Raw genomic sequence first — 21782 nt, forward strand, 5'->3', positions numbered from 1 at the left:
TTTGACCTGTGTGGCTCTATTAGCAGACTTTTGAGGTTAAGGGTTCATGTGTAGAATGAAAGTAATAACAGGCAAATAACTTTTCAAATTAACAAACCTCTAAAAGCTTCCCGGCCATACGGCAATGAGATATTAAATTGAATAGGCTATTGATAAGAATACAAGCAACCAAAGTCCCAAGAGCCAAGCGCATATATAAGTGTATCGATAAAGTAGCATTCACCACAGAAAGAGATGAGAGAAAATGCGATGCAAAGAGTGGATAAAAAGATAATAAAGTATCAAACTAGGTGTTGCCTTTTGGCGATGGCGATAAAGATGTGAAATCCTCCCCGGCACTGCTTCCGTCATCGTCGGTATTATCAGCCTTGGATGGTGACAGAGTCAAGGGCGATAGAGTGTTTGGAGTACGGGACGGAGATAGAACAGCATTGTTTTTCCTCCTGACCCTTTGGCTTTCGATAATATTTGGAGAGAGTGACGTGGGACTTTGTTCAGGTAGAGTTAGAGCTAACCCACGCAATGTTCCGCTGGGTCCCGAGTTTGTGTTCCCATTCAAAGGACTTGGTGAGGAGCGATGATTCCTGTTCCTCAAACCTACTCTAACAATGGCTCGCTCAAGCATTTGCCCAGACCTGTCTAGGGCGATTAGAAAGCGTGCTAGCTCTCCGCAGAGTTCCCAGTCGCCTCTTTGGGAAGCCAGTCTTAGAAGCCGTACGACTGAATCTTCGATTTTATCATCAGCGGCTTCATCTTCTTGCTCATCGAATGATTGAAGTACCAGTAAATAACCACCAGCTGTCTTCAGGGAATTTAATTTAAGTGCTTGTTCGAATAGCTCCTTTGGGTGAGGAAGGTGAGCGAACAAGGTACGCCATGATCGAAACTCTGTTTTCCGGGTACACTGAACAAGGATTTCAAGATAAATATCGGTTCGTATGGCAGATTGCAAGAAGGAAAGCACTGTAGGAAGCAACTGGTGATTGGGTGTGTCATTGTGCTGTGTTTCACGATCCTGATTGTCTACCTCTTCATCCAGCACATGGTGCAATAGCATTTCTAATGCATGAGGGAAATACGACAAATGTGAGTAATGGTGGCAAAGCGAAAGAGCTGCTGATGTGTCAAGCTGATATAGGTTATGTTGAAGAAGATATGGTAGGAATAGTTGTGTCTAAAAACAAGTCAGTCCCTAGAAAGCTTTAGTTTTAATGGACGGAGCACTTACTCTAATTGCAAATCGAAGGAGAGAAAATGTGACATCTCGTCTCTGAATCATTTCAGGCTCCGCTCCAAGTACAACCCCTTTATTAAGAAGTATAGATAATGGGTAAAAGTCAACTGGGATTGGCAGGGGCTTCGCCGTTTCATTAGGGGAACCCCTGACTGGTCGGAGAACGTCCTGAACGTCGCTCCAAACAAGCAAATCTTTACCACAAAAGATCCATAAAGAGTCTCTTAAAGAGATATCTACTAGTGATGCAGTATTCGGGGTTTCAACTGGGGGGATAGCTGGTTCATCTGAAGGTGGAGCAAAGTTGAAAGACAGTTGATCACGCATCAAAATATAGTACTCCGCATCATGAGCAACAATACGCATGTCGTATTTTAAATCGCCTGTTTCTGAAACTGAAGGCTGGAGTAACACAAGTTTTCCGTCTACCAAGAATAGAACTGAAGCCACAGAAACATCCTGGGAAGGGTCGCCATCTCCTGGCGGCTAGTTAATTTCGTAGGACAAAGATGAAGAGAAGGCTTGAAAAGGCCACTTACGAAGCTGACTGTCAGGAAGAACCCAACTAATAGCCCGGACGCGGGTCGGTGCTCTAACGATGCCGTGAAAGGCTATCTGGCCAACTTGAACGAGACTGATTCTCGTTTGGGTAGCGTTTATGACATAGTGATACAATATGTTGTCGTAGGTGTAAACTAGAAGCGAGTCCTCACCAGAAGGTCCGATAAATACGGCAGGAGCAGGGAGAATTTCTGTATATAGCACAGAGGAACTGTTGAGAGAAAGTTCACGGGAATATAGTCGTAGCTGTGCCTGTCAGTTTTAAAGTCCGCGGTGAGATTCTGGAAAAAACGTACCTCATAAGAGTTATCACATTCAACGGCAACAATTAAAATATGGCCATACCAACACATACCTCCCTGGACAGCAAAGGAGTCTTCAGTTTTCGGATCATCAAATGTCTTCCATCTCCTACTCTGGACGCTGTAATGAGCAAGTCCCCTTCGACCGGCAATTGCCACATATCGACCGTCTTGCGAAGCAATACACGATCGAATTGGCCATTGCGCATGGAGATACGTAGGGGGGTATTGGGCATGGTGCCAAAGGTAGTCTTTACCCGATATGGTAGTGAAGTCCGGTAGGTCATGGCCGCGATACAGAATGATCTCTGTTCCCGTTTGTAACAGTGCCCTCACTAAGTTTGCTGACGAGAAGCATCCAGTCAGGGAGCTGCGTGCGGTTTCAAGCATCCACACATGCCTATCACTTGGTGCTGTCAGGATAATATATGAGCCCCCACCGACCCAAGAACCCATGGAAACACCGGTCAGCCAATTCTCGCCATTTCTGGTGGCCAACTCGCGGTCAGAAGTAAAACTCGTCCCGCCTGGTTTGCCAAATACACTCCATGTGGTCCACCCATATTTATACCCTGCGAAAAGGCAGTAGCCATCGGGGGAATAGCTCATAAATGATATAGGTCCCATGGAAGTGGGAGACGCCGGAAGTTCAAGTTTATGGGAAAGGGGGATATTTCCCATATAATCTTTTGCTACGTAGACATATACTTCCCCATTAGCACATGACACGGCAAGAAGCGAAAACCTCGCATTCACTGCCACAGAAAGCGCTTTATGTCCGTCATTTTCAGGGGTATGAAATCTATGACCCCTGAAACGGCTTTTGGGTTCCCCTGAATGATCTGCTTCGTCTCTGACAAACTGCACAGCATACGTTTTCCCGTCGCTGGTGATCCAAAGGAAAATGTTCATGGCACGGTCGTATACCATATCCACGATGGTAGATTTTTTCGAAATGAATGGGATCCGACTTAACAGCTCTGTGTTTGTCTGACTCCCCGTACTATCGGGAGTCCACCGAATTGACTGAATAGCTGCAGGTTTCACTGTTGCTACTATTAGTTCATTGTCGAGCGCCAACGCTTTACTAATTCCAGCATCGACCTTAATCGCAACCCTAAAACGAATGCTGACTTCTCGAATAGTATCTGTTTCTCCTGTGGAAAAATGACGACTGAAGTGCTGACGACGTGGATGGGACTGGGATGAGAATCGTTGTTGGTAAACATGGGAATTGGCATCTGTTGCAATGGAATATGTGATTAAATATCCGTGGAGAGTCTGCACAACAACAATGGCAGAATCCGGGCGTAGAAGGAGAGTCACATTCCGCCCGTAGTTCTTCAACGAGATTTCGGAGCGCTTAACGGCAGCTACCACGGCTGTTGGCTGCAGATGTGGTTAATATTTTTGAGCTCAAATGGAGGCAATCAAATTCATTAACGTACTCTGGTTTGCCAAATTGCAATAGAGGTCTCCGTCATTGTAGCAAACAGGTGTCCACTACGCGAGACGCAAAGGCCGGTAATGGGTTCGTTTGGCCATGTTTCCCCTCTCTTTATCCCGCTCTTCGATCTTTCTCTGGTATGTTCTGTTTGGATATCTTCTTCTCCGTCTTCCTGCCGTCTGCAATTATGACCCTCTGCATCATCGTGTACCTCCGATAGTTGAATGCCTGGACCATTGACCGCGTAGACTCGAGGGACTCCATTTGGCCAGTACATCGCTGGGAATAGCGCCCGTGGCTAGAGTGGAATGAGGATGACGTATCACGTTGGACCATCTTCGGACGAGGATACCATTATACGTATCGACCTCTAGCAAGCCAGGTCTGACAGGAAGCAGTCATAAACATCCGATTTCTTCCTAGGCGCTGTTTGACGTTGAGTGTGAATGAGTGATCGTAGATCATCCGATCCGAGGTGGAAGGATAAGGTAGTTTTGACCTGACTGAGGCGGCGAGATCCGAGAATCACGTGGCAAGATTAGGCTTCAAGAAGTCTGCTGCGAATCTGCAGACACAGAGGGACCAAACAATATCAACACAAAACGCTACAGAGGGTGATATCGTGTCCAGCAATTCGTACTGCCGAATTCCGTGGAGCTGCAAGGCTTTATTAAGCCCTGAAACTTTCTACAATATGGTAATAGCAAGCCAATGTTTAGGATACTCAGTTTCATTATTCTTTGCCCAATCCTCGCCCTCAAAATGAAACTGACCTTTTCTTTTATCAGGCGCCCACAGAATCCAAGAAGCGTTTAGCGCTTGCGATAATAGACTTTCTCAGCAGCAGTCTGAAAGACGGAACCCTTACGGCAGAAGATTCTGAATCTATTGAGATTGCGCAGTCTTGTATCGCAGACACGTTCAAGGTGGACCCCTCAGATAAGACTGCTATGCAGGATGCGCTTGGAGGCCAAAGTCTTGCAACCATTTACAACGTATACGAGAAACTCAAAGGAAAAGGCTCCATCCCGGCGCCCAACTCCGCGGGTGACACAAAGCCAACTGAGTCCAAACCAGCAGCAGCTTCGCAGATCGGCACGCCAAATGAGGAATCTGAGAAGTTAAAATCGCAGGGTAACGCAGCCATGGCCCGCAAGGACTACCCTACCGCGATTTCCTTTTATACCCAGGCTCTCAGTATTGCACCTTCGAACCCCATCTACCTCTCTAACCGCGCAGCCGCCTATTCAGCTTCGGGAAACCACACCAAGGCCGCGGAAGACGCCGAGGTTGCCGTGGCTGCGGATCCAAAATATGTCAAGGGTTGGGGCAGACTTGGTCTTGCTAGATTTGCCCTTGGAAATGCCAAGGGTGCTGCTGAAGCATACCAGAAGGGCATCGACGCGGAAGGAAACGGTGGCAGTGAGGCTATGCGTAAGGGACTGGAGACTGCAAAGAAGCGTATCGAGGAAATGACGCAGGAAGAGAATGAACCCCCTGCGGAAGAAGTTGATGAGGCTTCTGGTGCCTCTCGTGGAACTGGGGGTGCGGGCGGAATGCCAGACCTTTCAGCTCTTGCAGGAATGTTTAGTGGTGGAGGAGCAGGGGGGGGCGCTGGTGGCGGCATCTCTGATCTCAGCTCAATAATGAACAACCCAATGTTTGCCAGTATGGCGCAGAACCTCATGAGCAACCCTGAAATGATGAGCAATCTTATGAATAACCCACGTATCCGACAGATGGCGGAGAGTTTGGGTGGAGGCGGTGCTGGTGGCGAGGGAGGCGGCCTTCCTGATATTGCTAGCATGATGAATGATCCGAATATTGCTGAAATGTAAGTCTTGCTTTGACTATTCATATAAGCTGCTTTTAAAGCGCTAACCGATTCAAATAGGGCAAGAAATCTGATGGGTGGAGGTGCTGGTCGTGGTGCCGGAAGAGGTTCTTGATGGGATCAACTTTCAAGTGGCAGGTTTGGTACTGACGGGTGCATCTACTGGTTGGAGCATTTTCTTGGGCCTGTTTGATGCAAAGATTGCTAAATTGCTATTTTACGGCATATAATTACCCAACAATATATGTATAAAACCTAGGATTTTCCTCCACTATCTTGTCCCTTGTTGCGTTGTTGAGTAAACCTATTGAGTAGCATTGTTTTCTGCAGAGCTGGGGATAGGCGCAAGAAGTCCGCAGGTCTAATGGGTCGAAAATGCATATAAATTCAAAGGCACTTGGTCTGAGGGAGTGCTAAAACCCAAGGGAGAGGAGAAAGAAGGTTAAGAAAATCGTTTGATAATCTCTTGAACAGGCTTTCTCAATCCAACTAATCCTGTCTCTGTGCAGGAAATGCAACATGAGAAAACAAGAAATCAAGGCTATCATATTATATATACAATGCAAGAGAAGAGAGGGTGGGTGGGGGAAATAAGATTGCTGAAAATACATAAGATAAAAGCCGGGAAACGGAAATCGAAACAGATTTGCGATTAGATTTATCCTACAACACATGTCTATAAGACTCCAACCCATAAGTAGTATACAACCGGGAAGAAACCAGGTAAAACAAAGGAAAATTGGGAGAAAATAAAACACATGCGTCAAGATATGATCGATTGGAGATCGTGGTGCATAAACAGATGTTCGGAGAGGGTGAATGGCGGCTGGTTTAGGAGTTGCAATAAGGGGGATGAATATGAATACGTCGGAACGTAGATAAGATGGAAGGGGAGGTCGAGTTGAAAAGATCGTTTAAATGTAATCACGACCTGCTTTTTGCAGCTCGATCATTCTCCATCCTCGAGTTTCGGGGTTGTTTACGTCTTCTGGAATTCTCGTCATGCCAATTGCGTATGTGACTAGTTGGACTTTGTCCTCCATGCCAGCGGCAAGCTCGTTGGTTTTTGCATTGCGATAGACATGTACTTCCTGCGTTCGGCAGGTGATGATAAAAACTGGGATGTCACCTGGCTCCAGCATACGGGCATGGGAGATATCGACATGGCGGATATCGAGAATTCGGCCATCTGATTTTAGTCCAGCTGTCGTATATTGCTTGGCAAGCGCGGCATAGACGTTGTATTGGGCCTCAGAAAGCCAAAGTTTAAGGGTTTCAATGTCTCCCTTGACGTATGCATCCAGTACCTCGGGCAACATATATTCTCGCAATTCTCGCAAGAAAGGCTCGATTTGGAAACTGGGATCCATTTCTCTGAATTTCTTGATGACCATCGCGGTCTCATTTTCTGCGAACCAGCCGGCCACTCGATTTGAAATGCTCCGAGCCGTGCTGACTAGTGGATTGTCGGATTCATTATATGTATGCTTAAGGTTGAAATACGATTGCATAAGACGACTCGACTCTTTGAATTCCCGCCATGACTCTTTCCAAGCTGCGTCTTTATGAAGAGTGACGTTGGTACCCGCACTGCTTCTGTCAGTAATATATTCAGGAGTAAACTAGAATATCAGTAATAGCGAGCTCACTTTGGATCTTCTTCCATCTTTTCTGCCTTGCGGCGGCCAGCTTTGGCCTCGGCAAGCTCTCGTAGCTCTCTTTGCTTTCGTCGCTCCTCTTTGTCCATCCATCCTCCATAGCGGGAGCTACTCCCATCATCTATGGCTTCTTTCACTCCCCCAACAGCAGTTTTATATGCAGTGGTTTCACGAACCGGCCTGGTAACCTTTTCAATGCCCTTTCCAGTGGCAGATACTCCGGATCTAAGTCCCTTGACAACTGGCGTTTCCCAAGTCCACGCAGCCCCCTGCCCTATCGCCTTTCCGGTAGATTTTAAAGCCGAGGAGGTCTTCGAAGTGGCGGCACCAGAAGCAGCCTCATATGCAGCTCGAGCTCGTTTAACCGATTCACTCTCAGTAAACTGATGCGCGGAGGACGCCAACGCTTTCGTCGATTCATTCCATTCCTTTGAGGCTTTGAACTCGGACCGAAGGGTCTCAGTGAAGACCTGCCATGGAGATTTGTCACCATGGGGTGGTGGTGGAGGTGGTTCTTCTTTCTTTCTGCTTCCTTCATGGGAATCCTCTCCCTGCTGCTCTCCCTCATTCTTTGCCTTTTGCGACGATTCGTTTGAATTGCGATTCTCTGTGCTTGATTGCTCCGACTCCTTTTGCTTCTGCTGCCAAAGGGCACGACCCGACCGGAACAATCGCCTGGCTGGGAGAACAACAAAGATCGAACTTATATGAGTGGGGTGCGCATGAAGAAAGGGGGAAGAAATGGAAATCGGTTGGTTTAGAGGGGAGGATAGTCTGATTCGAGATGAGATGGCAGAATAAAGAGTAGCGCTCTGCGTCATTGATCGCCGGGAAATTGCCCGCGCAGCATATGCAACGCTATTCCGTAAGAGAACCGTCCGAACCACACCGGACGGTGTAGATTTAGTTGCGATAAACATAGTCCGTGGGCAAGGTTGGATCATGCGGTTTTAATCCAGCGGTTGAAATCGGCGGAATTATACGGACGAAAGTAAAAGTAACAGAAACAGCAGCGAGACAACAAATACAAATACAAATCAACCTCGAAATCCCCGCCTTGCTGTTTGCTACCTCGTAGCTGTGAGTTTTGTTAGACTGGGGAGAGCAGCGAGGGATGAAAGGAAAATGTTTTTTGACGGCGATGTCCACTTTGGGAGTTTGTCTGCACGCCAAGCCAAGGAGAAACTTCCGCGCTCTTCGATGAACCTTTCAGCGCTTATTCCTTAACTACTTAACCGCCACAAACCTGGAGAAACAGACAGAAGAGACAGACATACGATGACAGTGCAACAGTGCTCTTGAGTACTCTTGATAGCTCCTCTTATTTACTTGCATGCGCGTGTTGGCAGCATCGCGTTGCCGGTGACAAGCCACTGGTTCTGCTCTCCTGAAGTTCCCTTTGAAGGTATCATTCGATTAAATATCCACATCTATTTTACTGGTTCATTTTCACTAATATCGATGTGGTGCAAGCAGTCAATGCGTCTGTGCCGTTACCTGTTCTACCTAAGAGAAATGGGGCCTTCTATCGTCAAGGGTCTGTCCACTGCGGCACGGTCTATCCGACACTCAGGCCAGCAATGCCTGTGCCAATCCCAAGTCCTCCAGCCGGCGATGTTTACAAAGCATGTTCGAGATATGTCTACCGGCGAGAGATCTGCCTTGTCGAAGCTCTCAGCGTCGACCAGAGCCTCAAGAAACACAATTACCGATTCTACGTCCATGCACTTCCGTTTTAATCAGTTTCTCTACAATCCCTATCCTGTCCAAGACCCTCCACACCACCTTCACGTCTATTCGCACAAACATAACACCCACATCACCCTAACACGATCAAACGGAGAACCCCTGCTCTCCATGAGCTGTGGAAACATCGGTTTCCGCAAAGCACAACGTTCCAAATTTGACGCAGCGCATCAACTTGCATCATTCATGATGGGAAAAATCCAGGAAGAAGGACATCTGCTAAAGATGAAACGGCTGGAGGTTGTTCTCAGGGGTTTTGGCCCTGGTCGAGAAGCATTCACAAAGGTGCTCCTCGGCCCAGAAGGAAAGAATATACGGAATTTGGTATGCAGGGTTACGGATGCTTCTCGATTAAAATTTGGAGGTTGTCGGAGCAAAAATGTGCGGAGGTTGGGTTGAGCTCGATTTTAGTGTTATGTCCTTCCAAAATATATATGCTTTTTGCCCACCGGAACCGATATTGGAGATCCCGTTGGGAACCCCTGTCTTACGAGCGGGGCCAGACGGAGGAAGATGCATGTCTTCAGATCATCCATTCAGGTTAATGAGGAACCATCGAGGCCTAAAAAGGGACCACAACTGCATATGAGTTTGACAGAGAGTGTATCGTCCTTTCATTCTTTGTATTTGTGTATCTATATACATGTCTTGCTTTAACCTGCTATATCTATTGCCTTATTCTTCTCCAAACCGCAGCTCAGTTTTACCAACTTTGCTATCAATAATATTTTTCAACGAGATTGTCCACATGTTTCTTTATAAATATCTTCACCGCATTATCTCGTAATCCCGTCCTTCAAGGCTATTATTCTCTGCGGAATATCCTCTGCTCCAGACCGCCCCCGGCCGAGAAGTGCTCGATAATTCCCGAATGTGTACTAGCACTGAGCTGGCATAAATGCTCGCAGTCACGTGCACAGTTACTCCAGATATTCCTCCCATGAAGGCATCAACCTTTTATCTCTCAACAAGAGGTTATATATTTTCCAGGTTGCTTCAGAAATTATTTCTATTCGTGTATACAGTGCTATAGCTCTCCGCCTTCCCAAGTTGCGTGTTAAACCATATTGTTCTCCTGTTGACCTAATCGCCGCCCTCCAAGGTTTCTGTACCAAATGCGCCAGGATCGCACGCTGGAGATATAAACAACCCAAGAACACGCAAACCCACTCCGGCCTTGTCCCCGTGTAATTTGATGTGTGGCGGGGCTCGACCGCCGGGCCATCCAATGCTGCGTGGATGCACCCATTAAACCCTTTTCTCCGTGCCTTCTTCCGCAGTACTATTCCTGCACAATGCGTCCCAATTCAGAACCATGTATTTACATACTAACTCAAACCTCCTCTCTTGGATTTCTGTGTTTCTCTATCTAACGGAATCGAAATTAGGTCCTTCTTGTACCCATTACTGAATCGCTTGTGAATGCGCTAGACCGAGATTCGAACCTGACGTATGCCGATATTGTTGCGTCAGAGGAGTTCCTGGGAAGCCATGTCTTGCGCATCACTACCCCTATCGGCTCGCCTGCAAGTAAGGATGGATTGAGTGTACGGGATAGTCGGGGGAAGGCAAGGCAAATTACGACAGTAAATGGCCGGACTGTGGTGATCAAGGAAACATTGGTGTATAGCAATAAAGGTAGGGTGAAACCACTTCAAAATCATTACATGACTGTTTTTCGCAAGAGGCTAACTACCATAATTCAGGGTTTAAGACGTTGAACCAAGCGCAGTTACTGTCCGATATACTTTACTATACCTCAAACAACGAATCGCAGCCATGGCTGATATATTATATCTCGCGCCCGTTGATTGGCACTTTCCAGCCTATCAGGATTTCACCTGCTGTTGTCCCCGGCCTTTTGCCAAAACCTGCGGAATCCCCTAAAGGAGGAAATCCAAATGAAAACCACGCGTCGCATTTCTCGAAGAAAGAGATCAAGTCGTTTGCAGAATTGCTAGCAAATTTCCCGATGATTGCGCGGCAAATGCAACCTGGGTTGGAAAGGGTGTTTCGAGAGTTTGGCAAAGAGCTTGGGAAGCCATTGCCGCCACCACCGTCCTCCGTATCATCTCCAGCCATGTCAGGCCTGGAAGCGCATGACGAGACTACGGAACCTGAACCTTGGCGAAGTAGATCGCTTGCAAATGTGTTGCCGATAAACGAAGAAAGCCTTCCTTTCAACTCTTCAGACCATTTTGAGGACGACGAAGATCTTTTGAGGAGGGCTTTAGAAACAGCGGTTACCACTGCAATTGATCTGTTTCGACTAGTCGATAAACAGCAGCTTTCACTGTTAGGGGCAACAACCGATTTAACGGGCTCCCTGGTTGAACGCCTCATCGAAAAACATGTGGCACAACAAGTCCATGATTCATTATTATTTCCTCGACTTTGTGGCTACCGCCAGGGGGAGGATGCAGAGTTAGATGCTCGTATTCGTCAAATGGAGAATATTGATGTTTCGCAAGTTGGGATTGTTATTGAGGGTGGCCGCCAAGGGAAACAGGAGCTCATTCACCGTCTTGAAAGAGGCGTGGATGAATTTCGAAGAATAGCAGATGCAAGATGTCCTCAGGACATGCTCGAAATTTTGCTGGCAACTATTAAACTCGTGACGGTAATGGAAACCCCTTCCTTGCCAAATAACGAAGATTCATATGGCCACTGCGAGAAACAACGCTCTGTGCTTGCAATGAATGCAGATGTTTTAGTTTCATTATTACTTGTGGTTATTATCCGGTCACAAGTTCGAAACCTTCAAGCCAGGCTTTTATACATGCAACAGTATATCTATACTGATGATGTTGAAAGTGGAGAATTTGGATACGCTTTGAGCACTTTCGAAGCCGTTTTAAGTTACCTGCTGAGAGATTCAAGAGCTCTTAGGCGAGCAAGCGCTCGAAACAAACGACTTTGGACCGCTACAAAAGCCGGAAGGATTTCGGAGATAAAAGCAATACTAGATCCAGATAGCCTCCAAGATACCCCTGCTGACGATAATGGCGATGAAGACGGGATTCCGAGTTTACCAAACGTCGAAGACTGTGACACCTCGCAGCACATATCTACTCAAAATTCATATATGAACGGCACTATTACCGAGCCAGTTAGTAAAGACCAACACCCAACGCCTGAAACACCATCACTTTCTCACGTTTTCCCCTTTCAAACTTGGTCTAGAACCTCTCCTTCAAGACCCCATACGCAAACGCGAAAAAAGGTTTCCATGGATATGCGGAGTCTCTCAGAGTCATCGACAGTGTCCATTCTTTCTCGAACGACAACAATCGGTTCAACAGCCAGCGCACTGGAAGGAGATACGTCCATTGAAAGCCTCACAAAAACACAGGATCCGGCGGGCGACTCCGTCCCAATGATGGCAGTTGAAGCGCGCCAACCGGAGGCACTGAAGTTCTTACTTAGCTGCGAAGAATATTATCCCCTCGAAAGCATACTGGAAGATACCAACAGTGACGGAACGACATTACTGAGCGCCGCTGTGCAGCTTGCGCACACCGAATTAGTTGATATAATTCTGGATTTCGTATCGCAAACGTGTGATTCTCGATACTATGCGAAAGCCGACCGGAGAGGCCGGACAGTCGCTCACTATCTTTTCTGTGTTCCTTCGCTTATGTCTCGATTGGGGTGCGCTCTTCCATGGCGACAAAAGGATAAAAACGGACAGACACCTCTTTTTGCCCTCTGCAGGTCGTATGACCATCCCGACTATAGTTCCATGGTAAATGAAGCATTAACAGTCGCACAAAAAGCACAAGGCGACGGCAAACCTCTGAGGCTAGAAGACCATGTTGACGGGAAAGGAAACACTCTCTTACATGTTGTTAGCGATTCACGGATAATTGTTAGGATCCTCAAAGAGTGTGATTGTGACCCCAATGCTACAAACGATAAAAAGTTTACACCATTAATGATGGCAAGTAAATACGGCCGTGTGGATCTAGTGCGAATATTTTTGGGAGATCCACGAGTCGACGTCCATGTCCGAGAGATGCGAGGCCTCACCGCAGTCGAGTTGGCGAAGGACGACGAAGTCCGCAACCGAATTGACGATTTAATACTCTTCTCCAATGCCCCTTCTTCTAATAGTGACCCTTCAGGGAGGATCACAACAGTTGTACGATCGTTGTTTGTCGAAGACGCTAGTGTCCGTTTTATAATTAAATCTGGTGCCCCCAGCCTTGAAAGATCATCTCAAAGCGCATCACCGCAAGATGTCATGGCATACACAATAACAACCTGTCGTCGGAGCATAGCCGATTTCGAGAATCTCGTAAAGTTCCTCAAAATTGAGCACCCAGCATCATACATTCCAGAATCCCCCGAATTCCGCACTCCGTTTCAAATACCATCAAAACCTTCAAGAGCTGTCCTACATGACGTTCAGGAGCGTCTAGACCTGCTTTTAAAAATCTTACTATCCCATCCTACATTCTCCACCCACGAGATGCTCTGGGAATTTTTCCTCGTCCCTGAAATGCAAACGGAGATGATAGAAGACAGATCCCGTCGAAAAGCTGAAGCACTTGCAGAGACAATTGCCGACGACTACGAACCAGTAACTAAAGAAGGGATCCGTGATGTTGAGCAGATTGTGTCTCATGCGCAGGACGCAGTCAGGGCCGTCAACGCTGCCACCCGCAGCCTTATTCGTCGTGGCCACCTTCTCCAGCATGCATATTCCGACTTTGCAGACTCAGTCGTTCTCTGTGCATATGCCATTTCATCACTTCAACCCCCTTCCAATTCCCTTCCAACCTCACACGTGGAAACCTTTGCCCGCTACGCCGCCTGCATCTCCACATCCTCCATAGATTCCTCCCCATTAATGCAATTCCTCATCACCCTGACATCATCGCACAGTACCACAACTGCTGTCCTAGAAGCCCTCGCGCGACCAGGAAAGCTCATCTCCAATCTCAACATTGAAATTCGTGACCTGACAAGGGCACATTCGTCGCTTTCGTTTTCGTCTGTCCCGCGGAAATTCAACTTCCCAGGCCTGGAGGAATCGCGACAAAAATCGATGCGTGATCTGGAACAGAAAATCACAGAGTCGACGGCCGAGGTTGAACAGTTGGAAAAGGAGATATCGTGGAATAAGGATGTGGTTGTTGGTGAGCTGGCTGGCTGGACGTCGTGGAGGGAAAAAGTTGGGAGGGACGCCATTCGGGCTTTCGTTAAAACTACGTTGGTTAGGGAGGAGGAGAGATGTAGGGGGTTAGAAAGATGTTTGAGGAGTGTTAGGGGTAAATAGGCCAAGCAATTATTAACATTGCCGGAGAAAATAATGGATGTTGATTTCTCATTTCAATACTTTTATTAACGTTCGTGTAGGTCTTTAATAATTTTCATTTGGGCTATCAAGGTACGAACTTTTGGAAGCGAAAATTTGTCCTTCCATTCCTCACGCGTTGCTTCTCCCCCACCAGTGTGATGTAATTTTCTTTTGCTATTTTTATTGATTATGAATGACCATCAAGAAGTTTTCCTCATCGATACCTTGTCCTTCTGATCATATATGACGGCCATAAATCTAAACCGTTGGACTGGTTAAGGTTTTCCACATGGAAGGTTGTGTATTTGCTGCGTCATACCGAATCTTGTGGTGCTGCACACAACAAATTTCGAATTTGTTTTCACAGCCTCATTTCGCTTCTCTAGTTATACTGTAAACACCACAAACTCGCCATATTGGCCCTGGAAACGTCCAGGAGAGAACACGTGCGTTTATTTATGTACAGTGGCACACCAATCACCACCCATTTGAATAGCAAGAAGGAAAAGTAATAAGTTTTGTATATACACTCTGAACTCCAACCCAAAATGCGGAAAAGCAGAAAAGCAGATACCAAAACCCCTGAATCAGTTTGTGAATAGATAGAAACATGCCAACGAGCGGACCAAAGTGGGTATATTGCGAAGAAGGACAAGAATACTAATATTATAAAATAAGGCGACAAACGAGACATGGATAAACAGATAAAAATGCTTCGACAACCAGCAAATGCCTGTCGTTAGTTTTCTGGGCGATGTGAGTTCACCTCCATTACCCGGGAACATGCAGAGCGGAGAAGCATGCTTCATCTCCCTCCGCGGCTCAAAATGTCGAACGGAATCTGGAAGAGGCTGTGCCGCCTAGTTCTCTAGACGCCCTCACACCCGCGATGGTGGAAAGCTGGTAATTTCGGAAATATCTTCCGATACAGCTGAACTAGGCCGGATACTTGAAAGCGCATTTTGTGGCCCATGGATTGTTGGAGGCACACTGCTCTGTCTACCGAATGGGAGACTGTCCGTCTCATCGTCCTCAATGTCAGAAACATCGTAGTGGCTATCAAAATTGGCGTTGTTTGGATATGACACATATTGCCAATTGTGGTTTGTATTTCTCTGTTCGCGGTCAGTGCTGCTGTTGTTCCTGCTAAAAGGGCCCAACAAGCTACGACGGACGTTGTCTCTGGACTCGCGACGGGATCTATAAGTTGTGAGCGGTCTTGCAGTTGCTAAGGTTTCCATGGGTTCCTGCTGGGACGTAGGAGGGGCTGGGGGAAAATGGTCTTGAGAAGGTGATTCTTCTGCAGCCCTTGGGAGATTGGTGAACGGCTCCGAGAGGTTCGAGGGTAAGCGGTTTTGTGGATCTGGTGGATTAGACCGCTGTATTGAGCTGCTGGATGAGTGACCAGGATAGGGATCGCCTGTGGCAAGAGCAGCATAGAAACGCCTTGAGAGACGATGCTTTTGACGTCGCGTGTGTTCTGACGCGCTGTCCGCTGCGTTGGATGGGGTAGATGCACGAACCCAACTAGAACCAGGCGATTGGGCAGCAGGAGGCTGCTCCGGTGTCAATTGATGCACAATAGATTCCGTTTGAGGGTTCCCACCCTCTCTCATCGAGGGAGTGTCATACGGCGGGGGTGGCATATTCAACTCATCGCTCATTTTCTTCCTGCGCGAACGTCTCCACGCCATGAAGGCGAGGTAAGCTACGGCAATCAGAGCAATCCCTCCAATTGAACAACCTGCAATAACGGCACCTGAATCTTTTCCAGCCTTTTTCGACCCAACGGTGGTTTGAGTAGCCAAAGGAGTGGAAGAAAGTGTGGAAGTACGGGATATAAATGAAGTCTTAGTCGTGGCCGTAGTCCTGAGAGCTGTTGATGTTGCGGTTGTTGTTGTTGTTGTCGTAGCGGGTGCTTCAGTAAGATCCTCGCTGGTTGTTGTAGGCTCGTCTTCCCAGATAAGAGTAGGACCAACATTATCGGGAATGAAAGTAAATATGGCAGGTTGTGTTATGGGTTCCTCTTCCAAAAACTGTCGTTTTCTCCAATTTCTGCCAAGGGGTAATCTGTACCTTTTGTCATTTTTTGAGGGTCCGTTCGAATTAGAGAGTTGTCGCCGCTGCCTCTCTGTACGTAAAACTTTTAATATCTTAACTGGCTGAGGTGTAGGCGACACTAGAACACATTTCCCCAAAGAGACACCAGCAACAACCTCTACCTCCCAAACGAGGGGATTTTGACAGGGAGGAGTTGGAGGGAGAGGGAGATCCGCATGGCTTGCAGATGAGAAATCAGATAGAAAAGTCCAACATGAGGTCACTAGGATATAGGTGGTCGGAAGCCTCATGACGATATCCCATTGAGGCTAAGCCAGTCCTCAAGTGAGCAGCCCAAGCTACCAAAGCGGTGGTTATCAAGGATTGAGGAGGAGTGTGCTCCTCGGCAATATGGTCACCCTCACTCTGGGTGCATGTAATCGTATGTAGGTCGCGGTTTCAACCAACCTTTCCTTTCAAAAGTTGCATCCCAGTGAAGCGTTACAGGGTAGACGTGATGGCCCGGGGATCAAGCCAAGGAGTTATAAATAGCAAATGCTGGTCCTAACTAGAACAATTTTATCAGATGGATATGCGCGGACTGTGACCTTCTGTGAGGAAAGTTGAAGGGTCTACCCTGACAGAAGAGAAGGAGAGCTTGTTGAACTTATCATAGAGAGGTAAATAACTTTGAATTGGTTCCTGAATCTGAGATTATGTGTTCCATTGTTATTTACCAAGCTGGAAGTGTTTCAAGATTTCCGGATGAACACAGCCTCGTGCAAGGCTCCAAATTCGTAGTTATCAAGTCCGTCAGAAGTGATATGGGATCCTCCAATTGGACCCCCTTCATTTTTCCGAGCTTCTATTTTTTGGTTATTAGTTACCAAAGTCGCTTACCCCAGAATTTTGTCGGGATTGACACTCTAGTGCACTCTTTCATCGTTGCTGTTCACATTTCTGATCAATCAGAACAGCCACATTCTTAGCTGCGCATTATGCCCCTTTGGCCATCCAGTCAAAGTTATCGAGGCATTGTTCAACAAAAATGTGGCCCAAATGGCTTGCTCATCATTATGCGCAGGAGGAAAAGGAAAGACCTCTCTTTCAGCACAATTTTATGAATTCCTTGATCCATGGAATCGGTCTGTGGCTATTGTCTTTGATTGATAAATCACGGGCAGGATTGCTGCTTGGGCTGAGAGTGAGTTGAGTTCCTTCGCAGGGAGTCAAGCTATTTTTTGGCTGTTAGTGAAGAATAGATAGAGCAAATGAGCCAAGGATCAGCCGGCTGGATTTCCGAGTACACGAGAGACTTCGCCCTGCTGGACCCAAAGGACCCGAGATCGTAATGTTGATACCTATCGAGAGATAGCTGAGAGCCCATATTGTGCACACAATATGACCCGCTTGGAATTGACGCAAAATTAAACAGAGGCTGAGGGTGCGATAAAATACGAGAATCCTCGTATTCCGGTCGCAAGGTTAAAGTCACGTGCAATATATGACTAAGTATTTACAGCGATATCATCACGTGATATGAATCTGTTTGTCCTGTTTGTTTTGCCATCAAAAAACCGGCTAACAGCGATAAACTACGTCATCGACGTCAGGTTTCATAATTGTGCTGCCTTGACACTTTCTGAACGTGAAGGACTGATATAAAAAGCACGGAAAGATTCGTTGATATTGATAACTACTCTCTCTGTGTATACCCCAAACCGATCCCGTATTAACATCGACTAGACTATCAACCCCACATTTTAAACAGAAATTAAATTCTGATATTAGTTAACTACCCGAACCAAAGTCTCTTCATAACTTCTCATCATGCCTCTCGTTGTGTCAAACGTCAGCAATGACCAGCAAGCAGACTGGTCAACAAAACTGCTCGGCAAGAAGCTAACGCAATCAACATCAGACACAGCGGTAGGTTGTCGAGGAATATTTCCCCATGCGTCCCTCATCTAATCTGATAAGTCATAATAATAATTTGGTTCCTCTGCTCATCTTCTGTCCCTAGTCATTCGCAAAGAAAGATCTGCCCCCTTCCCACCGTGTGGTTGAACCGGGAATGATGATGACGATGGATCATATACCAGAGAGGTAAGGGTCTGCCTGTTCTTAATTGATTGATTGCTGCTGTGTTCGCCTCCGCTACCACGGTTTTGATACTCCCGATTTCTGTCAATTTCGACGTTGTATCTCCATTGCCTCGACTAAACCTTGAATGCTAATTCTTATATTGATAGGTTGAACATACATGTCAACGAGGACGGAACAGTTACGAAGGTGAACTACGGCTAATTGGGGAATATTTGATGGCTGAGTGTGTGGAGAGTTTTTTAACTTTTACTTAAATTTTTATACAATATAGGCAGAGATTGCAAAAATTGCATCAGGCATGGCTATGTTATGATGATGTAAAACTTGGGCGCTAGATGATATTCAGGAGGATGGACCTTTTTTGCTTTTGCAAAGGGTGAATGACTTTAAATGAACATCGTTTGGCGTACAAAATATCATTCGTCTATTTGATTATCGATATGGACTTTCCATCCATCACTCGACCCTTGGGTGATTAAAAAATAGCCAGCTCGTTGCTCATAGTTCATGCTGATGTGTGCCTTGTAAGCTCATACAAAGAGTGCCTTCTTAAAAAACATTACATACCCTTACCATTTCACACTCCTTCACAAACAGCTGAATCTCTCCCTTCATCACCAGTAGCGGTGGCATTTTTCTCTATCACGGTATATGCCTGGCTTCACATCAATCATTCCGATCAACCATTGTCTAAGCCTATATCATGAGCGGGTATGGACCGCGATCGTCACTCCATCGTAAAGACCGCAGGAGATATGAGTGCGGGATCATCTATCCTTTTGTACCCCACACAAACAAGGAAAACGATGGGCAGGTTATTCGCCAAACAAGTCCACCTTTCGATGTTTCTAAAGGGTAGAGAGCACTGAATATTTGCTCGACACAAGCGACCGTCGATATTTCAACTTTTGGATAATGAATATATCCAACCATGGTCCAGCATCCAATTTGGCAGAGAGCGTGAAGCCTCCCCTACTACCCTTGTCCCAGAAAAGGTTTCAGTGTGTCGCAACCATTCTAGTTACCAATGCACATTGTTGGCCGCGACTGTTCCGAGATCCACAATCAGTCATTGCCAAATCCAATGGCGAAGATGGCCCTTTGCTGGGCCACAAAGAATGAATGACCAACAAAACCCATGTGTGGCATGTCAAATTTCTTGTCAGAAACATATTGTTTTCTCATGGCGAGTTTAGTCGTCCACATATTCGAAACAGTACCCCTGGGTTTTAAGTGTATGGGCGGAACCTAATTGCTCAGTGCGTCATGGAAAAATCGTGGGACGAACGAAAAATTTGAGAGAGTCAAAGGTAGTGTTGGACTTGAAAGTTATTCTTGCTAGAATTTCATTAAAAATTCCCTTTCTGTTTCAGGAGGCAAGGCGAGGACTTCAGCCGTATGTTCAAACCCCAGTGTACCCCGGAGGTTCCCACGCTGGTTCATTAATAATTCCCCCAAGGAATGTCGGAGCGTCCTCGGGAAGGTACATGCACGTGGCAACGGGTAAGCATTGCGAGAGAATAAAAAACAACTTGTCCCCGCTTTGAACTTGTGGATTAATCGGCGACCATCTATGGCCTGACGGGGCTCACCAAGACTGAAATTTCCCAGTAACAGCTAGACTCATAATTCATCAATACATCATTCCCATGTATTGTCCTGTTCACCGATCAATTCCGACGCTGATGGTCATTGACAAACGGCGACTCTGACAACAATGGACGCAATTCAATTCATTTCAGTAGCCTCAGCCTACCGCTCATCAAATCCCAACACAAAGAAGATATAATGGCGAACATTTGGGCTTCATCATCATGGCCGAGAAAGATAAGAATTTCAATACCAGCTGTCTGCAGCCATGTTTCATGGTTTTATTTCAACAGGTGTTCCGATACCCATGCTCGATCTAAAGGGTCTCAATCGACATCGGGTTAGCCTTCCCGTTCAACACCATGATCGGCCAATTTCCACCGATCATTGTAAAACAGGTCCTATGTCACTTCCCGTTCGTGTTTAATATTCCGTGTAACCTTGGACAAGCCTTTTTTATTTGAGGCTATGCTGCGCGAAGCAGCAAATAGCCCATGGGAAGAAACGGGACATCTTTTCTCCAAGACGCGTTGGTTTGGTTCTAGAATAGAGGATGAATTTGGATTTGCTCAACTCAAGACATGCCCTATCAGCGCGAAATTGACGGTTGGTTTCCATGGAGGTATCTCGCGGATTTGGAGATCGGCGAAGTTGTGGAATTGGATGGCTAGCTATGGCTGACAACCCAACACACAATAGATGGGATATAGCGTAGCATAATATCGATATCGATTGTGTTAACGCATTTGCTCTCCACAGATGCACGGACCAATACAGGTAGAGGGGAAATATTGCTATGACACTGATGACGTCCAAACTTGAAAATCATAGTGGTAGTTGCTTAGGGGAAGACTTTCTGGCAGTCTCTCGCATGGTTGCTCTCTGTCTGTACACCTATGTTTACGTGCGTACACTCGTGGCGACCGGGTTCGAGTGATGTCAGAGAGGAGATTTTGATTAGATATCAATCACCGTCTGAACTGTAGGCGCCCAATCCAAGCACAGATGAGATGGGTGTGTCTGAACCAGCTGCGATGTCGTGAACCTTCGTTGTCTCCGTCTTTTCGGACTTTTCGGGTTCTTCCGTTTTCTCGGTGATCTCGGGCTTCTCTATTCCCATTAACATACTAGCTGAACTGGGAGGCGACTGCGATTGCTTGCCAAGTTCTTCTAGCTGCGCTTTGTTGATGGCAGATGATTTGGCGTCCGTAGATGAACTTTTCTTCCGCTTGACACCTGGAAAAATGTCCTTGTCCTTGGCCCTCCTCCGTTTCCTGGCACTGATGACCCATTGTTCTTCATCTAGAGTTGGCACCGCACCTGTACCTACGCCGTTCGAATTGGAGGTGGTGATGTCAACCAAGACCTTTTCTGCCTCCTGGCGCTGACGGTGAAAAATTTCTAATTGTTCTCTTGTTTCCCGTTTCAAAGCTTCCTCTTGGGCCCTCGTCAACTCCAGTACCGAATCTAGGAATTCCACTTCATCCTCATCAAGCGCACGAAACTGATTCTTGAGTTTAATGGACTCCTCGAAAGCTTCCTGTTTGGCCGCTGGATATTGAAGACTGGGAATTAGCTTCGGCTATAAAGGTATTTTTGGCCGGGGTATTATATTTACTGACCCTTATTCCGTTGTAGAATCTCATAAAGACTTTTCCCACCATCTTGCTTGGCCTCCTCGGCCTTTCTTCTCCGCTCTGCTTCAAGTTCCTGCTGGGCTTTCACCCACTCATCGTCCCTTTTGGTTGGGTCATCAATGGTGCCTCCACTGACAAAGCCGGAGGACATTGTTCATTGACCGCTCATCGACCACCATGCGAGAAACTGAGACCGTTTTCAACTAATGGCGGAAACTGTTCGTGGGTTAATATAGGACCGAACATGACTTTGATGGTTCGGCTGGAACGGAGCGATTTTAATCGGGAATATTTTGCTGTGCCACGCGCTTACATGAGTGAACAA

General features: G+C 46.6%; 8 protein-coding genes across 8 annotated transcripts; 4 read left to right on the top strand and 4 right to left on the bottom strand.

Moving 5' to 3' along the window:
* Positions 1-286: 286 nt before the first annotated feature.
* PADG_01851 (uncharacterized protein) lies at positions 287-3821 on the bottom strand (the record flags this gene model as incomplete). Its single annotated transcript, XM_010758792.1, has 5 exons — positions 287-1174; positions 1229-1713; positions 1774-2041; positions 2092-3486; positions 3546-3821. The coding sequence occupies 5 exons, from the start codon at positions 3819-3821 to the stop codon at positions 287-289; spliced, it is 3312 nt and encodes a 1103-aa protein (XP_010757094.1).
* Positions 3822-4238: 417 nt separating this feature from the next.
* On the top strand, positions 4239-5493 carry PADG_01852 (uncharacterized protein; the record flags this gene model as incomplete). The annotated part of the gene is made up of 3 exons (XM_010759303.1): positions 4239-4241; positions 4333-5378; positions 5439-5493. 3 exons carry the CDS (start codon positions 4239-4241, stop codon positions 5491-5493), a joined length of 1104 nt encoding a protein of 367 aa, XP_010757605.1.
* A 799-nt stretch (positions 5494-6292) lies between these two features.
* Positions 6293-7956, bottom strand: PADG_01853 (protein translocase subunit TIM44; the record flags this gene model as incomplete). The annotated part of the gene is made up of 2 exons (XM_010759304.1): positions 6293-6968; positions 7028-7956. The coding sequence occupies 2 exons, from the start codon at positions 7954-7956 to the stop codon at positions 6293-6295; spliced, it is 1605 nt and encodes a 534-aa protein (XP_010757606.1).
* A 595-nt stretch (positions 7957-8551) lies between these two features.
* PADG_01854 (mitochondrial 37S ribosomal protein YmS18) lies at positions 8552-9181 on the top strand (the record flags this gene model as incomplete). Its single annotated transcript, XM_010758793.1, has 1 exon — positions 8552-9181. The coding sequence occupies one exon, from the start codon at positions 8552-8554 to the stop codon at positions 9179-9181; it is 630 nt and encodes a 209-aa protein (XP_010757095.1).
* An 840-nt stretch (positions 9182-10021) lies between these two features.
* Positions 10022-14063, top strand: PADG_01855 (uncharacterized protein; the record flags this gene model as incomplete). Its single annotated transcript, XM_010758794.1, has 3 exons — positions 10022-10099; positions 10171-10420; positions 10489-14063. 3 exons carry the CDS (start codon positions 10022-10024, stop codon positions 14061-14063), a joined length of 3903 nt encoding a protein of 1300 aa, XP_010757096.1.
* An 899-nt stretch (positions 14064-14962) lies between these two features.
* Positions 14963-16435, bottom strand: PADG_01856 (uncharacterized protein; the record flags this gene model as incomplete). Its single annotated transcript, XM_010758795.1, has 1 exon — positions 14963-16435. The coding sequence occupies one exon, from the start codon at positions 16433-16435 to the stop codon at positions 14963-14965; it is 1473 nt and encodes a 490-aa protein (XP_010757097.1).
* A 1519-nt stretch (positions 16436-17954) lies between these two features.
* PADG_01857 (uncharacterized protein) lies at positions 17955-18234 on the top strand (the record flags this gene model as incomplete). The annotated part of the gene is made up of 2 exons (XM_010758796.1): positions 17955-18053; positions 18148-18234. The coding sequence occupies 2 exons, from the start codon at positions 17955-17957 to the stop codon at positions 18232-18234; spliced, it is 186 nt and encodes a 61-aa protein (XP_010757098.1).
* Positions 18235-20784: 2550 nt separating this feature from the next.
* On the bottom strand, positions 20785-21608 carry PADG_01858 (uncharacterized protein; the record flags this gene model as incomplete). The annotated part of the gene is made up of 2 exons (XM_010759305.1): positions 20785-21371; positions 21443-21608. The coding sequence occupies 2 exons, from the start codon at positions 21606-21608 to the stop codon at positions 20785-20787; spliced, it is 753 nt and encodes a 250-aa protein (XP_010757607.1).
* Positions 21609-21782: the final 174 nt, after the last annotated feature.

This window comes from Paracoccidioides brasiliensis (genome assembly GCF_000150735.1).
Source record: "Paracoccidioides brasiliensis Pb18 unplaced genomic scaffold supercont2.2, whole genome shotgun sequence".
NCBI lineage: Eukaryota > Fungi > Ascomycota > Eurotiomycetes > Onygenales > Ajellomycetaceae > Paracoccidioides > Paracoccidioides brasiliensis.